This window comes from Suillus paluster, assembly GCF_016628075.1.
Source record: "Suillus paluster strain FC165 chromosome Unknown EDB91scaffold_7, whole genome shotgun sequence".
NCBI lineage: Eukaryota > Fungi > Basidiomycota > Agaricomycetes > Boletales > Suillaceae > Suillus > Suillus paluster.
Genome location: NW_024537567.1, coordinates 65,300 through 81,709, shown reverse-complemented (window position 1 = coordinate 81,709; position 16,410 = coordinate 65,300). Strand labels below are relative to the sequence as shown.

The window sequence follows — 16,410 nt, the reverse complement described above, 5'->3', positions numbered from 1 at the left end:
GACCGTCATTTCGTGAGTCACGCCTTTTCGCGGTGAATTTCGTGACATACCGTTACACCATGTGACAAGCCATCACGTTTCCATGCCCAAAAGTGTGACTCACGAAATGGAGGCTCGTCACGAATAGACCGTAACCGATAGTATTTGCGTCATTCATTCCGCTTGTCACAGTATCCTGCTTGCTAAACACCACCATCGGTTCATTTGCTGTGTATATATCATCACCCTATCGCACTCACGCTGAAAAGTACTGTATCAATATTGAATCGCGATGCCTATCCAGCAACCCTCAAATCAAATAAAGTCAGTGTTGGACTGATGCAGTCTAGGGGTTTCGCACTGACGCGAGGTGAAGCGCAGGCTCACAAATGTATCTATCGTACGCTTGAAGAAGGGTGGTAAACGGTTTGAGGTGCGGTGTGGATATCCTGTGTACTGACATTGTCTAACGGCCCAGCTTTAGATTGCCTGCTACAAAAATAAGGTGCAAGAATGGAGAAACGGAGTGTAGGTGATCACACTCATATGTTAGCTCCGTGGTCAACGTAATATCCATGCGCAGAGAAACGAGTTTAGATGACGTCCTCCAAATTTCGAATGTCTTCATGAATGTATCCAAAGGCGAGGTTGCCAAGTCTAACGATCTTCAAAAAGCATTTGGGACATCTAAAGTAGACGATGTCGTCAAGGAGGTCTGTCCTTTTCCAGCTCGATGATAACAGTTACCATTTGCTTATCTGATCTATAGATCCTTAAGAAAGGCGAAGTTCAAGTTGGAGAGAAAGAACGCGATCACGATCTTGCTTCCCTCCGCAAGGAGATCGCTACACTGGTCGCTGAGAAATGCGTCGATCCGGCGACTCAACGTCCATATCCTGTCGGAATGATCGAAAAGGCTATGGCTGAAGCAGGTGTGAGTGTAAAAGCGGGAAAGAATGCTAAGAGTCAAGTGGGTGATCATCCGTTGACATCGGATGCGACTGTTCTTATCTGAGATGACAGGTGGCGGAAACGCTGCGACTCATCCAGGGTCACTCAACACTCCCAATTCAACGTGCTAGGATGCGGGTACGCGTTGTTGTCCCGGCCGCCGAAGGGGAGCGTCTGCAGGAACAGCTTCGTGCGTTGGCTGAGACGGTCGAGAAAGAAGAAAAGGGGGAAAGTTGGGAAACTGTATGTCTGTTTCATCATCCTTTGGGAAGACTTTGACGAGGCTGTCTAGGTTATGCTGATCGAGCCCTCGCAAATCCGCGGAATAAACGAACTGCTGCAGAAGGAGTGTAATGGAAAAGGGCGCGTTGAGACCCTAACCTTTGCTGCAACCGCTGACAACAACTAAATCATCGATTATCGGATCGGTGTATCCTCGCGACAATTACATCTAACGACTGTAATGCATTGTTGTCATTATCACGTCGTATGTAATCTCACATTCATGGGTGATTTTGTCCTTAGCAGATCTTATTGCTCACAAAGTTGATTCTAATTCCAAAAGCCAATATGAAGTTCTTGCTGTTCTTGGCTTTGTCGTGAGAACACCTTGTAGTCATCCAAATATCGGATACAAAGATATTTTGCTTGGTTCGTCATGTTCATTGGGTGCCTTGTCATTTTGCCCGTTGGTAAGGAAAGTCTGCAAGGATAAAGTTAGTTTTTCCGGTTCCGTAGCAAATAAGCCACCGTCGTCCGCCAGGCTTCTGCGATAGTATATTTATACTGACAGTGTTCTACGAATGCATGTTTATGGATAAAGTGAGATTCAGATCGTGGACTATATATACTAATGGTAAAATTATCATTGAGTGAGTTCTGAAGCTCTGAAGCCCAGCACGCAAGGAAGGTCATCGGGTTCTCGGACTGTGTATGTACGAGACCTGGACGTCGGACAGTTACGTCGTAAATAAGTGACACGTGACAGAAGTCAAGGTAAAATCGGGGTGCCTTGATTGGCTATATGTAAGCTGACCAAGCAAGTCGGTTTGGTCGAGGTCCTTGTGCTCCGGTGACTGCCACATCTTCATTCTAACCATCCATGCTGTCTTCAGTAGCCCGTTCGCGTTCGGGGTACAATGTCATTCATTCAATACGCGCATCCGCCATTTATTCCACCCATCGTCGTGCAATGATGTCTGCCTTAAGTTCTCAACCTCAGAGACCACCGGAAGCCCATTCCAGTTCCAGCTCCAGCGCAAAGCAGTTTCTCAAAGATTCTCCACCCGTTGTCGTACCCACTGCAAAGTCACTATCACCCGATGCATCCTCTCCACAGGTAGCTGCTCGTCCACCACCTGTACCAAAGGCAGAGCGACCGCGGCCAACTATTCGGTCCACCAAGGCGGTGTTAAGTATGGTATGTGCCGATGATGGATTTTAGCTGTATCAGTCTGATTGCTCACTTGTTGCAGACGCCGACTGCGGTGCTGCGGTTGCGCGGCTTGCTTAATAGTCCGACACCACAATTAATCCGTATAAGTGTGCGAAACAAGGGTTGCGCTGGCCTATCTTACCACCTTGACTATGTGGACAAGCCAGGGAAGTTTGACGAGGTGGTACAGCAGGATGGGGTTAGGGTGCTTATAGACAGCAAGGCACTCTTCTCAATAATAGGCAGTGAAATGGACTGGAAAGAGGATCCGCTAAGGTACGTCGCGCAGTGTTTCCGCCGACGCTTCACCGTGGAATTAACGTGATTGTTCCTGTAGCTCCAAGTTTGTATTCAACAATCCTAATATCAAGGATGCATGTGGATGCGGAGAGTCATTCACTGTTGCATAGTATTACATACAGAGCACGTCCATTACTACCCGGAGTATTAAACGTACTCCACCTTGCTTCACAATTTCTTATTTACACCACATTCAACTGTATCCCTATCATACACCTCACGAATATTCAATCTATAGATGGCGGCGTCCATCTGAGCTGCTCACACCTTTAGCATTGTCATCACTTTATTTCCCGTGCATTTCTTCCCTGTCATCGTTCAGGTTATGGTTATGACATTACTAGGTAGGGTGTTACAACAATCTAGAGTTACAGTCGGAGTTTCCTTTCCATCTCGTTGTGAATGTTTAACGGTGGACCACTCTCCATGCCTATGTGATCTCCAGTCAGATCGTACCGCATGAGTGTCAGGTAAATTACGCACCAAGGAAGAAGTCGGCTGGGTCTAGTGTCTCGTCCCGACCCATCAGGATGTCCAGATGGATGTTTGACTGTGGCATGCCAGGCATGTGAGAATTCTAGAAGACATTTAATTTGTGGATATTAGTGCACGCATACACACTCACGGCGGACACGATCTGGCGTTCCATAAGCAATCTCATAGGTGCGTGCGGACCGTAGACATTAGCCAGCATGGTTAGCCTTGCGTTGTCCTGCGTCTCTTCCCACTATGAACGCTGTTAGATGGGAATGCATAATTTATAATGGACTGCGAGCACACCTTTGCAATACGGTTCTCGAACTCGGCTCCTCTCGTCTCAGTTGCAATGCTACGAAGGCCGTACTGGAAGGTGTCATGGAGGCCCAAACTGCCTGCAGTGTCATTTATGGACGCAGTTTTTGTTTGGGTATGTGGAACGATGCGGTATGAAGGTTCCTAGATACACGATCAGTTTAATCTGCTAACGGAACGATATGAATGCGCACCATGGTAGTGATCTGAAAGCAAGGTATGGACGCGTAGCCAGCGTGACGAGGAAATGGTCACGAGGGTGACTGCATGTGACGTTTGTGACGTTCCCCAGAGTGTGATCTTCGATGTCGGTGACGATGATCCAGCTCAATTGCCTATAAGTAGGCCAAACTTGCAAACGAATCAATCCGCCTTCCAACCACATTCTGTTGTCAACTTCCACCATACGTATGTTTTTCTTATTTGCTTATCACTTTGTTATTGACAGTAATCAGATACACGACTCTAGGGTTAACGTTGACTTCCCGCCGCATTTGTGACAGGAACGTTATCTACACCCCAAGATGAGCAGTAGACCAGCAAGGTCATCTAGTATCCCCGTTCCACCACGGGGTGGTATGTCTACATCCCCCGCTCGGAATATCGAGTCGGTCATCTCCATTCCCTTTGCACCTTCCCCACAGTCTCGCCCTCGTCTTGTGAACCAGGGATGGCCGCAAAGAAGTCCTATTGCAGGTATCAGTAGTGTCCGGGGATCTAGTTCTATGGCTGTGGCGACTAGCCCTCCCACACGGTTGACCGCTCGATCATTCACACAGCCAAGCTCTACTCTCCTTTCGGGCACAGGAAGTACATCAGCTCATATATACTATGAGCCGCGCATAATTAGAGTCGACACCGCTTGCCCGACCTCTTCACCTTCTCGTGCTCGTCGGTCCAGTGCAGCCGGTGTTAGGGCGCCCAGCGCTCAGAGACCAGCTATGGCACACCCGGGTCCGTTGCCTATCGACTCCGCACCCTTTCCTCGCCCATCATATCTCGACCATTCTGCGCTGCGACACCTTCTGCAGACAGACACTCCTTCTCAACTTACCTCGTCCCCGAAGCCTGACCCTATGGTCGTTCGTACTGACTATGGTGTAGGTAGGAGGAGGGTACATAGGTCTCCCAGCTACGATAGCGATGAGGAAGACATGAGCCCTCCTGGAGATTTGCCCTCCAGGCAACAACAAGAGACCAATCCTTTAATATCATCTACCCTCTTGCGTCTCCCAACTAGATGGTGTGAAGAATACAGAAGTCCTCTGTTAAGCGTCTCCGCAGATGGAAGGGATCTTACCTATCACGGTCAGTTCATGCTAAGAAATTGGAATTACCAGACACGTCATACCCCTTTGAACAGGATCCCCAAGCAACTCGGATAAAGATGCCGCAGCTGCCCATACGATCTTCCCTATCCCTCCTGCCTGCGGCATATACTACTATGAGGTCGAGGTCACCAGTAAGACAAATAGCAACAAGGGGTGAGTACCTTCTTTGGAGAATTTTTAATATCTATGTACTCAAACACCAGTTCAGGCATATCAGTGTTGGGTCCGAATAAAATTCGATGATTTGAAATTAATATGGCTGACATCCCCTTTGTAGTCTCGTGAGCCGCGACTTCAAACCGTCCCGCTTACCGGGGTGGGAGAAGAACTCGTGGGGATATCACGGTGATGATGGCTCGTCGTTTGCGGCTGAGAAGACGGGCACACCATATGGTCCTCAGTTTGGAGGTCTGTCAACTTTATGATGCATCGAATAACTTGACCCACTCTGAACCCATTAGCCGGAGACGTCATTGGCTGTGGTCTCGATTTTAGCCAGAACCGCGCCTTCTACACCAAGAACGGTGCTTTGCTTGGTGCGCATTCTTCCCGCATTGGATTTATTTTCTTCTGAACTCCCACAGGCTCTGTTTTTGATAACATTGGCAAGGATTGTGATATTTATCCGGCTGTCGGGCTTTGCCATCCCGGAGAGTCTGTGCGGGCCAACTTCGGCCAAGACCCATTCAAGTTTGACATCGAGCATCACGTGCTTCAACAACGAAACGCGACATGGACGCGCATTCAGTCTGCGCCCTGGACGTGGCCAGTAGCTGACAGTGATAAATATTTTACTTCAGCGTCGATGTCCACCACAGACACTCGCGTGAAGTCCCAGATCAATGATCTAGTTCTTGCATACCTGTCACATCACGGGTACGCACGTACGGCACGAGCGTTCGAAGCGCAGGGCTCCGCTCGAGGAGGAATGTCGACGCTCAAATCGTCAAGCATCTTCACTTCGTCTTCCACGACCCTTGTTGCCGAACATGATCAGATCATGGATATGGATGACGTCCCCCAAACACCTACTGCACCCACGGATGACATCGAGATTCGTACCCGTATTGTGCATGCCGTGCTCGCAGGTGATATCGATACCGCGCTTTCTGACACACAGACGCACTTCCCACGAGCGCTTGACGCGGACGCAGGACTTGTGCTCTTCAAACTACGGTGCCGTAAATTTGTGGAGCTTGTGCTGGAGGCGGCAGAGCTGAAGAAGCGGATGTGCGCAGAGGAGGCGGAGATGAGTGTTGGAGAAGATAAAGGCGCCTCAGATGGGATGGGGATGGATGTTGACGACGAGGCAGATATCTCCAGTACTGGAGCGACGAATGGTTATGGCAGCGGCAGCAGTGCCATTCCGATCAAAGGCAAGCGTAAGGCATCGTTCGCCTCTTATTCGCATTCGAATTTGTCAGGTGCGACTGCGGCCAAGTACGGGACCGCTCTCGAGCGTGCGGTTGCGTATGGACAGGAGTTGCAGTCGGAGTACAAAGACCGCCCGGAGATGCGCGCTATTTTCAAGCGCACGAGCGTGATCGTGGCTTTTGAGGATCCGCTTGCGGCCGGTGGGGATGCGGCGGAGGTGGCGGGGCAGGCAGCAAGAGCGAGTCTTGCGACGGAGGTGAACCAGGCAATTCTGTGTGAGTATATTCTTCGAGTTGATTCGATTGTATTCTCACCGTCTCTCGTAGTGTCGCAAGGGCGTCCTGCTCATCCAGCCTTGGAGAGGATATACCGCCAGAGTGCAGCGTCCCTCACGCAACTTGCTCTCTTTGGTAACGGGGCTGCTGCTTTGGTGGACATGCCCAGGGAGCTCCTGGATGTATGATTATACTCTGCCGACCATTATTTCGCTTTTCCAAATAATCTTTCTTGTTGCTATTGTAGGTTACATATTTCGAAACTAGCTCATGCATATCTCAAGTTGTAATATGTGTCATTGGAAATTGAAGTCCTCGTAGTTGCGTTCTTAACCATGGATACGCGCATGCAGAGAACCTTTGCGACCTACTCAACAAGAATTTCAGACCGTTCAAGTCTGAAGATCATTCTAGGATGAGGCAATGGTGTGGTCCGTTACATTCCGTGGTACAAACTACACTTTTCAATTCAAGTCATATACATGAGTTCCTATGGTATACAATTCCGAGTGTACATACCATTCGTTTATAGTTGGGTATCAAGGTCAGCTTCTGGTACTCGATCCTTTACATGATATAAGACGCCTTCACAATCTCGAGCATCCTGCCCAAAGCGATTAAAGCAAAGCTCTGAGCTCCAAACATTCTCGGTTCTTCTTGAAGCGTATCTTCTGCGACACACCACGCTGCCCAAGAGCGCTTGAACGTTTCTCCCATACTGCGCTGTTCCGTATCATCGAACTCTTCGCGGAAGGTCCAATCATCGTAATCCTCATCCTCATCTTCATAGTAAGTCTCTGTCTCGGACATCACCAAGTCCTTAGCCAGGAGCTCTGCCCTGACCGCACGGACGAGCTCACGCGTCTGGAACTATCGTCAAGGAACATGTGACGCATATTGGACTCCACGCTTACCTGCAAGTTCATCGCAGTGACCGCATCTCGCCGACGATGATGGTCGGACCAATTAGCCATGATGGTCCCGCTCACCAATTCCGCCTCCGAGATGTGGCTATTCTTGTTTTTCAAAATCGTGTGCGACTGCCCGATCACCATCAGCTGATCGCAATATGCATCGAGTAAATATTTCATCTCCTCGGTTAACTGTTCACTTGGATCGGACAATCCTGAAAGGCCAAGATTACGGAGGCCCACGCGAGAGAGCGCGTCCTCTACAGTGACACCGTCAGATGGAGAGTAGTCCTCGTTCCAATCTTGGGGTATCCACTTCTCCTTTACTGGTACCCGACGGTAGAGCTGACCAAGTAGCTTCTTGCTGTTGTAGTACTGGTCGCTGTTGAGATCAGCACCTTCTTTGGCAAGGAAATCAGGCTTTGGCTGTTTCCTCAACTTCGGTAGTTGACTGAAGTTGACAGGAGTTCCGCTCTTCGGAAAATCAACTGCATGTGAGGCTAATTTCGCGAGTTCCAAGCATTCCGCGCAACCTGGATCATTCAGGTCAGAAAACCTGAGATGCTGTATGGCAATGAGACCGACGAGGTCCGCCTCAATCTACTGTTTCATACTTAATTTTTAGTCACTGAAAGTTCTGAATGATACTCACGTAGTCAAATACGAAATCTACGATGTCGGAGATGTCACATGTGTTTGGTGTCGTTTTGATGGGCAGCGGCTGGTATTCTCCGGGACCGCTGGAATGTGTTGGCAGCAGCTTCGGCTATGGAATACTCAGACATGAGTGAATGTATGAAAAAATGCGAGCTTACATCAAGGATTAGGTTGAAGTCGTCGCCATCAAGATCACCCCCACCCAGACATGATGAAAGCGCTCGCTGACCCCTGTTGACGATATGATTCAGCGTGCATTTGTCACAAGCCATCAAATAGGGCTTACTCGCATGAAAATACGACAACATTCCTCAGGTGCGCCAACTCTGGACGGTGTACAGCCGTAACAACTTGCAGGTCGCCTGGATGAATCTGCGGGCTGCGCGTTACGGCGACCTGGCCCGTAATTTGCTTATTCAATCCCGTCCTTTCATCGAACACAGCTGCGTATACTTCTCCCTCCCCTGAGGCAGCCCCATTCATCAGAAACGCCAAGCAATGTATACGAACCCGGCACTCCGATATGAGCACGGTATTTCAGCTCCCGCAGGATGTGCGTCTCGGCGCAGTGCAGGGAGCTTTCTATGAGCTCGCTGGTCCATCGTGACTGAGACGCCTCTTCCTCAATATTTCCAACATCCAGCTGCAAAATGGACGACAAGTTTTTGAAGAGAGATGGTAGATGGAAAGATGCTCCCAGTCCGTGTTGCTGTATAACTTTCGAAGCATCGAGGGACGATGATCGGACGGACTGAGCTTTGGCGATCGCATCGTCCTGCAGCTCAATGATCCGACGGGTATCTACTCCCAAGAATTCCATAAGTACGATGAGCGGACGATTGAGGAACATCGCTTTCGGTCTTGATGATGTCGATTGGACATCAAAAGTCAAATTTTCCGGTGCATCAAACTTGATCTGCGACGGACGAAGGTGGACAAGCTTGCCTTCGATGGTCGGATCTTGGACGACCATGCCTTTGGCACCACCGAGACGAAATTGGAAAGCGGACGGAATATTTCGTAGCTTCGCGGGTCGCTTCTTGCCCTTCTGCAAAGACCTCCATATATCCTTTGCAAGCTCGACGGATATGGAACTGCACCCGTCTGTCATAACATTGTCAGAAGGCGAGAGTCTGTCGGGACAATGAAAATCGATTTCTTCGGAAAGAAGGGTGATCGACGGATCAGTGCCAGAAAAGGCTTGGGACCATCTTGCAGCCAAACGAGCCGGTTGTTTGTAAAGTTTGGAGAAATCGCCCTAGTAATTGCATTTGGTTGACAAGATCGACCAGCGCCAATAGCGACTCACCAGGTTATTCCGGATCGATTCTGGACCCAGTTGCATCCCATTCTCATCTTCGAACGGTGTCATGAACCACACTGAATGTTCTCGCAGACCGCTCATTGAGTATCCCAAGAATTGGAATTGACGTCCGGCGACGCGATATCCATTGAGCAGAATGGGGCGATATCGCTCCTTTAGAAGGTCCTGAATGGAAGAATCTAAGTCTCGACGAAGCTTTGATCGATTCTCGTCCTGAAAAGTAACGCGCAGGAAGCACTCGTGATGTTCATATCGGCGTAAGATACTGTTGGACTGATCTGGAAGAGGTCCCTCTAAGATGTGCCGTGTTGGCGTAATGATGAGATGGTAGGATAGGTATACCCCACTTTGTGGTGGCGGAGCTAGAAGACGAAGGGGCCTTAGATGCTCTCTAATAAACTCCTGGACCACCCGACCAAGAAGAGATGTTAGATCTTCTTGGCTGGACTGCCACTGCGACCGGCGTTTGCGGCCTTTTTTACGACTCCTACTGTGTCCTTCGTGCTCGGACGCAAAAGACCCGAAAATCTCTGGCGCATCAGGGCCGTGTTCAGTGTGCAACGAGAGGATTGCCTCCTTCAGCGAAAGTATTTCTATCGGACTAAAAACAAAATTTGCAACGGTCTTTTCGACCTGGAACGCAAGCTCGTATGGGATCTGGGAGAAAAACTCGTGGAGTTCCTCGATGGGGTTGCTATTAGAGATGCGATCATCAATCCGAACATGGGGAACTGGCGAGTAACGCAGGTGAAGACGATTGCGGCATGCATACATGAAGGTTTCTGCGTCTGACTGGCTGCTGAAGGCCAGCATCAGACTGTGGCTACCGGGAGGCATGGGGTAATGACGCGCCAAGCCCGGCAGACGTCGAGGTCCTTCATTTCCACCGGGATTATTATCCACGGAGAACACCGGGGGCGCATCGGCGCGAATGAATAGAATGTGGGTATCATCATCCTGGTTACCCACTAATGCTGCGATCTTCAGTGGCGCATATGATGCAGCAGATATCGAGTCGCCATCATGACCCTTGAGAGTGAAGCGTACCTGCCGACGCTCCAGATCACAAGAGACATCGGCAATGCCAGGAAGGGTAAATTCTGAAGCAAAAGAACCATCCCGGAGGAAGCGCCCAAATGAGTAGCGAAGAAGCGGAAAAGGCTTCGATTGCTGGAGAAGCCTTTCCTTCTCCTCTCGCAGCTTTACTGGGTCGCTCCATGGAACGGATTTCAACCTCTCAATACGGGCCTTGTTGATCGATTGCCTGCTCTCGCGGAGGAGGATTTTGCGGCCTTTGACAACAATCCCTGTGTCACCGTAAGCACGCAAGAGAGTTACGCCAGAATCCACCGTAGGGAGAGCAAGGATGCCTCGCTTTCCATTCGGGTGTGACTTGTAGAAGATTTGGACTTCAAAGTTGAGAAGAGGACTAGTTGGGAACGGGGGATTGTGCAATTTCTTCGCAAACTCAATGGTCAAGTCTTCCAGGGTAACTGCAAAAGCAATATTTTGCAAGAAAATCTCCATCTATCATAATCAAGTTTAATACGACGTATCCTTGGGTCATGAAAAGGTCGCCCATTAAGACTGACCTTGTGTGCGATTGGTATCAATGGGGGGATATACAGGAATTCGAAACTGATTGTTATCATCGAGCCGCTGCATCGGCACTTATATATGTGCCCATGGGAGTTGATCCTGATCAAAGATATTAATAAATCGATAACCATCACGTGAAGTACTATGGTAGATACTGCGCACCCTTTCCTACCAAGTACTCAATATGTAGTACACACGAGGCGAAATGCCAAGTTATCAGGTAGAAAAGGAAGACAGATGTAACAGGCTTAGTCCAGACGACGCTTCTTCTCCCTGAAACCGTCATGGTCTCTTTCCGGTGGCCCTCTCCGTCTGTTATCATAGTCTGGACGAGTGCGATAAGGTGACCTTGACCGTGATCTTCGACGACTAGTTCCAGAATTGTGGTAATCGTGATTTTTATCCCGTGCTCTATTATCACCGGCGTAGTCCTCCCTCCTTGCCATTGGTTTCCCCTCATTTGAGCGGCGACGATCAACTCTATCTTCGGGCCGGTCTCGCCACGATGATTGCTCACCCCATGCACGTGATGTAGTGGTGGCTGCGTTAGCACCAGAAGCCAAGGAACTACGGGCTCCTGGCGGTAATTGAGTATTTTGAGGACAGTCTGCAAAAGAAGTTTGAGTTTGTCAGGAGAATGCCTCAACGATAGTCCTCACCCTTCTTGAGATGCGGACCGCCGCATAAGAAGCAACCACCTCCTTCTGTGGATCGACCACCCGTTTTTACCGAACCTGAGCCTCCAAAACCTCCGCTCCCCTGAGTCGTGTCCTGATCCATAAGGTGGGTATACTTGGTTCTACTGCGTTTACCAAAGTTTTTGACTCGCATGACATCGGGCAACATCGAAACATCCACCGTAGATTCAGTTGCTTCTGTGTAGTCGCGTCGTTGAAGGATTGCATCATCCTAATCAACACATAAAGTGATGGAACAACACAAACGAAAGACATGACGTACCTGGTGGAAAGCACCTTTATGCCAGTACTTTTGTAGGAACTTCTGCTGGCCTTTAGGCTTCTCCTCCCGTAACTTGTTGGCTCGTTCAAGGTCTTCCTTCAAACGTTGTTCTTCTGGAAGGGCACGTCTCCGCTCAATCTCTTCCCTTTCCTCTTCACGTCTAAGCTCTTCCTCCTTCTCCTTCTTGATTCGTCCAAGCTCTCGCAGCCGCCAAGCTTCAAATTCCCCAGCGGGATCCAGACCGTCCGAATCATCAACATCAGGTATTTGTTCCTCCTTCTCCTCTTCAGGGTAAGTGAGTATAACAATCGCGATGAATGGATATGAACGCACTTTCCAATAATTCTCGTCGTATGCTCTCTGCAACCAAGTCGTGACTCTGCTTCTTCCGTTCTTCAGCAGTTTCCTGTTTGCGCTTCTCTATTTCCTCGGCTTCTTCAGCGATTGCATCACGCTCAGCAATCGTCGCTCGACCTCGTCTATCCGTACGGTGAATAAGTCACTCGATCAACAGTGCATTGGAAACATACTTCGGAACAAAAACGGGTCGGAATAATGGCTTTGAGAGTTCTTCCTCAGATTCGCTAGACTGGAAATAGTTAAAAAATAAAACATGGCATATGTCATGAGCAAACGCACCTCGCTCTCCTCCTCTTCCTCCTCTTCCTCACCTGGTGCTTCCTCCTCTTCCTCTTCCGACGCAATATCTTCAGTAGCATTTAGCACAAAATTGAGTCAGGCCAAACCGACGGCACGTACCCTCCTCTAGTTTGGTCCGTCCAGACTCTTCTCGTCCCGCGACAATGACCTTGCCTTCCTTCGAGATATTGACATCCTTTAGAGTGAGATTCATCGTCTTCGCCACTCTACCCTGTCCTGTCTTCACGGGAAGTGTCGTTTCCTCATCATCATCATCATCCTCGACAATGTCTTGCTCCCCAGCAATGAGCACATCTCCCTCTTCCTGAACCTCGCGCTGCTCTTCATCGTCTTCATCAGAATCCGAGGGAAATTCGGCAGCTCCTTTCGGCGCTTTACCCTTCCAATACCTGCCTGCCGCACGCGTTGGCTTTGATGTGTGTTTGCGAACTTGCGTTGCAAGTATAGTCGACATGACGGGGAAGGTATTAATGGACAAATAAACAGGGACAAATAATCCTCATTTGATCTCTATTAGTATTATCGTCGAAGAGTTAAGACGGGGTAGGCAGATCGTTCCTTCTTTATTATGACGGCGACAATGCTAGAATTTGAGTCTAAGGAAAACAAGTAGCCAATAGTGGAAAAAGAAACTACATATGCATTTCCTGACTCAACCCATCTTTACCATGAGCAGGTACCGCAAGCGAATTTGGGACGGGTCATAGACAATGTACTAGAGAGAATTGAGCCAATGAAGGAGATTGATTGCGATCACGAACCTCGTTGTACGTAAGATAGGCTCCGGGGGGGTTGACATTCGACGGCTCTCCCTTGGGCATATGGACGCCCTCAAGTTCTTTATGGTTGAGTGCCATCCCAGCATCTTGCCAATCGGTAGGTTGCGTCATTCCTACCCCTTTGGTCGCCCTAATAGTGCAAGATGAGAAGCTTCACGCGAAATAGTAGTATTGCACTTACAGCTTCTTGCTTTTCTTGCAATCTTCATCGGCGCTGTAGTTTGCATTGTTCATCTCGAGAAACGGTTTTACAGCTACTTCACAGAGGAGTAACACGCCGATTTGATTACTCAAACTGTATATCAGGTTGAGTGAAACGCCCTTTGAGAATGGCGCATGACTCACCTAGCGAAACAGTAGTTTGCAGACTGAAATGGGACAGAGATCAGAAACTGATATCCAGGAGTGCCATTCCGAACTTACTTTTGACATCATCTAGGGAAAAGCCAGGTCAGGCGGAGAGAGGAATATAAAGTGCCGAGTACTCACATCTGCAAAATATACACCTTTGCCGAACATGTAGCCTGAATTGTACCTCAGTACACTATGGACATGGATAAACAAACCACAGTCACATACCTGTGACAGGGGCTTCCGGAGGGGCGATCCGGAGGCCCTGTTTGAGGATACCTGAAGTGAAACCGTGAGTCCATGTCTGTGGAATGTTTCGCTTATTTTCTTACCAGCAAAGTTGGTAGTCCTAGAACCATGCCACAAGAGCATCCGATCACCTGGTGCAAGCTTATCGTACCCCTTCGCAAGCCATGCAGAGGTCTCTGCCTCTCTCTCCACTCTAAATGCATGTAAAACCGACGCCCTAAAGTGATGCGTCTGTCCATGTGTGTCGGAGATGTAACGTGAGAGAGCAGTAAATTCCGAGCTGTTTCGAGCCACAGGATCCATCGAATTGAGACCCAACGAGCGGAAGTGCGCGTCCAGCGGGTTAAGTGGCTTCCCGTTGTCGTCTACATTAATAGTGGCGGTTATGAGTTTATGAGCGATTTCCTGAGATGGCGTCTGGTAAGCAAATGCATAGTATCGAATGCGGATCGCATACCATGTCACCCAAAGCGTCGACAAGGTTCAGTTCCTGTGAAAACATGAGCATGAGGTTGGTGGTGGAGCTGCATGAATGTACCCTCTTCAATAGTTCCTGGTCGCCGATTACAGTGGGCCTATTGCGCCCGAACGCATGAGGGATGATGCTGCCGCCAGCTTGCATGAGAGCAATGAAATATCAGATTTCAACTTGACGCACGAATAGTATTCCGAAGTAAGCGTTTCACATGCAGTACGGAACCCTCCCAAAGATTTCGCCATGTCGCCATCCGGATGCTCGACCACTTCCGCAAGTTTCTGAATATTTTTAAGTTCAAATTCGAGCCAAAGCTTGTTATAGTGATAAGCGAACCTTCAATGCCGCAAATCCATTGAGGATAGTCGACTTAGCGAGTTTACCTAGTTTGGTGTGAGTAGTTGAACTATTTTGCATCTGAAAACTTAACATACCCAGGGGAAGTTTATTGGCATCGTAGTTCATCGACGATAAGTGAGCATCAATGAGCCTAAATGATCAGCTGGGCTGAGAATTCAAGGGACGACACTTACTTGGAAGAGAAAATGAGGTTGCAGAATGCCTGCCAGGATTAATGTGTATATTAGCACAATTAAGGAGGTGAATTTCTCGAACTACTACCTGCAACTCAGGCGCCAGTTTGGAATCTGGAACGGGGTCGTCTTCTTTATTCTTGCTGCCGCTGCCTTCCGCCTTGTCATCTTCATTCTCGAATGCACGCTCTGAAGGGGATATCAGACTACCAACTCGTGTTTGTATATACGAATGCGTCTACCTAGCCATGTATATTTTCCTGTTTATCATGCGTTCATATGAAGAATGGACTCCAAGAAAATGTTGACTTACCCTTCGCAGCCACCATGCCAAAGCGCTGAGGCCACGCAACGCCAGATTTCGACTTGAACTGCTTCTTAAACTCGTTAATGGCAGAAACAGATGGCCATAGTCCCTGGTATAATCAGTTTCTCTTGCACATATCAATGCTGCATTGGGAGTAACCTTGACTTGGCTTTGACCATTCTCACCAACGCGGCCCCAACGCGTGCAGAGCAAGCATTGCGTGTCATCGCCGACGACATGCAAAAGTTGGATCACATAGAATCTAGGCCTGGATAAGAATCAGAATCTCATTGTGCACGCGTGCTCACTTGTTCTTGTTCGAGCCAACCTCAGTTTGGTTAAGCATTGCGTCCCAGACACTTTCAGCATTGGAGTAGACTTGATGTGAATCTAGGCACATTATTTTGGCGCTTCAAAGGTCATGCCTAAATCACTCACTAACGAAGCTGGATATTGGGTCTACCGGCGCAGCACCTCTTTTCACAACAGTGACCTGGACGTTGACAGCTGAGCATGGGTACATTACCATGCTTCCAGTGCTTACCATCTTCTTAGTGTTATCGTCAGTCATGTTGTCAGCAGTGTCATCGTCCTTGTCCGCCTTAACCTTTTTAGCAGGGGTGTCATCTGCCTCATCCTCGCTGAGGTCGGCGCGGGCACGCTTCGCCTTGCTTGATTTTGGTTTGGAGACGGGTTTTGCTGTAACTGCAGTAGAAGTAGGTGCAGTGGTTGCCTGTCTCGTACTAGCTCTAGTGGTCCGCGAGGACCCCGGCTTAGCAACGCCTGCAACATCGGTGGAGGGAACAGCTTTCTTGCGAGGGGGCATGGCAGAGAGTGGGAAAGAGAAATAAGAACTAATGAGTGGGATAGAAGAGGTTTAAATAACGCGCCCCTATCACCGACTTGAGTCAAGGTGGTGGGCGCGTGTTGAAAATGTGGTGCCATGACCACCACGTTTGACACCGCCCTGCACACGTATATGGTCATATCCCGACTCCCGCCCCATCACGTGAGATAGGGGATTTCCTAATTTAGAAACGCCGTCGCAGCATTAGTTCGGCTGGGTTATCGCGTGCGCCCTGACTCTTTATCTACCCAAACCCAGACCGCCGCCGACTAAGCTAAGCTTGTTCTACATCCCACCTGGAACACACCCGTTGTGGTTCAT

General features: G+C 49.0%; 7 protein-coding genes across 7 annotated transcripts; 3 read left to right on the top strand and 4 right to left on the bottom strand.

The window, feature by feature from the left end:
- The first annotated feature begins 80 nt into the window (after positions 1–80).
- EDB91DRAFT_1108758 (Shwachman-Bodian-diamond syndrome protein) lies at positions 81–1,747 on the top strand. The gene is made up of 7 exons (XM_041317583.1): positions 81–303; positions 361–412; positions 464–507; positions 563–692; positions 749–949; positions 1,003–1,173; positions 1,223–1,747. Exons 1-7 carry the CDS (start codon positions 272–274, stop codon positions 1,337–1,339), a joined length of 747 nt encoding a protein of 248 aa, XP_041181213.1. The 5' UTR covers positions 81–271; the 3' UTR covers positions 1,340–1,747.
- Positions 1,748–1,955: 208 nt separating this feature from the next.
- On the top strand, positions 1,956–2,946 carry EDB91DRAFT_1108753 (uncharacterized protein). Its single transcript, XM_041317582.1, has 3 exons — positions 1,956–2,350; positions 2,406–2,641; positions 2,703–2,946. Exons 1-3 carry the CDS (start codon positions 2,033–2,035, stop codon positions 2,773–2,775), a joined length of 627 nt encoding a protein of 208 aa, XP_041181212.1. The 5' UTR covers positions 1,956–2,032; the 3' UTR covers positions 2,776–2,946.
- EDB91DRAFT_1108752 (proteasome maturation factor UMP1-domain-containing protein) lies at positions 2,930–3,756 on the bottom strand. Its single transcript, XM_041317581.1, has 5 exons — positions 3,652–3,756; positions 3,446–3,601; positions 3,291–3,392; positions 3,149–3,242; positions 2,930–3,095 (listed from the first exon to the last, which is right to left on the bottom strand). Exons 1-5 carry the CDS (start codon positions 3,652–3,654, stop codon positions 3,034–3,036), a joined length of 417 nt encoding a protein of 138 aa, XP_041181211.1. The 5' UTR covers positions 3,655–3,756; the 3' UTR covers positions 2,930–3,033.
- Positions 3,757–6,777, top strand: EDB91DRAFT_1108746 (uncharacterized protein). The gene is made up of 8 exons (XM_041317580.1): positions 3,757–3,865; positions 3,913–4,765; positions 4,821–4,941; positions 4,997–5,011; positions 5,066–5,196; positions 5,250–5,324; positions 5,373–6,437; positions 6,489–6,777. The coding sequence occupies exons 2-8, from the start codon at positions 3,982–3,984 to the stop codon at positions 6,623–6,625; spliced, it is 2,328 nt and encodes a 775-aa protein (XP_041181210.1). The 5' UTR covers positions 3,757–3,865; positions 3,913–3,981; the 3' UTR covers positions 6,626–6,777.
- On the bottom strand, positions 6,778–11,082 carry EDB91DRAFT_1108743 (RdRP-domain-containing protein). Its single transcript, XM_041317579.1, has 8 exons — positions 10,922–11,082; positions 9,315–10,856; positions 8,496–9,263; positions 8,292–8,464; positions 8,164–8,236; positions 8,001–8,114; positions 7,352–7,948; positions 6,778–7,301 (listed from the first exon to the last, which is right to left on the bottom strand). Exons 1-8 carry the CDS (start codon positions 11,057–11,059, stop codon positions 7,005–7,007), a joined length of 3,702 nt encoding a protein of 1,233 aa, XP_041181209.1. The 5' UTR covers positions 11,060–11,082; the 3' UTR covers positions 6,778–7,004.
- On the bottom strand, positions 11,022–13,044 carry EDB91DRAFT_1108742 (microfibrillar-associated protein MFAP1, Zn finger, CCHC type protein). Its single transcript, XM_041317578.1, has 7 exons — positions 12,648–13,044; positions 12,528–12,595; positions 12,419–12,477; positions 12,222–12,367; positions 11,889–12,172; positions 11,588–11,837; positions 11,022–11,535 (listed from the first exon to the last, which is right to left on the bottom strand). Exons 1-7 carry the CDS (start codon positions 13,000–13,002, stop codon positions 11,177–11,179), a joined length of 1,521 nt encoding a protein of 506 aa, XP_041181208.1. The 5' UTR covers positions 13,003–13,044; the 3' UTR covers positions 11,022–11,176.
- On the bottom strand, positions 13,045–16,186 carry EDB91DRAFT_1108736 (poly polymerase catalytic domain-containing protein). The gene is made up of 21 exons (XM_041317577.1): positions 15,787–16,186; positions 15,681–15,735; positions 15,551–15,632; positions 15,402–15,504; positions 15,249–15,351; positions 15,178–15,195; positions 15,024–15,124; positions 14,936–14,964; positions 14,837–14,892; positions 14,739–14,785; positions 14,586–14,683; positions 14,466–14,532; positions 14,385–14,417; positions 14,011–14,332; positions 13,907–13,957; positions 13,817–13,851; positions 13,751–13,762; positions 13,673–13,695; positions 13,509–13,622; positions 13,310–13,457; positions 13,045–13,263 (listed from the first exon to the last, which is right to left on the bottom strand). The coding sequence occupies exons 1-21, from the start codon at positions 16,066–16,068 to the stop codon at positions 13,201–13,203; spliced, it is 1,842 nt and encodes a 613-aa protein (XP_041181207.1). The 5' UTR covers positions 16,069–16,186; the 3' UTR covers positions 13,045–13,200.
- Positions 16,187–16,410: the final 224 nt, after the last annotated feature.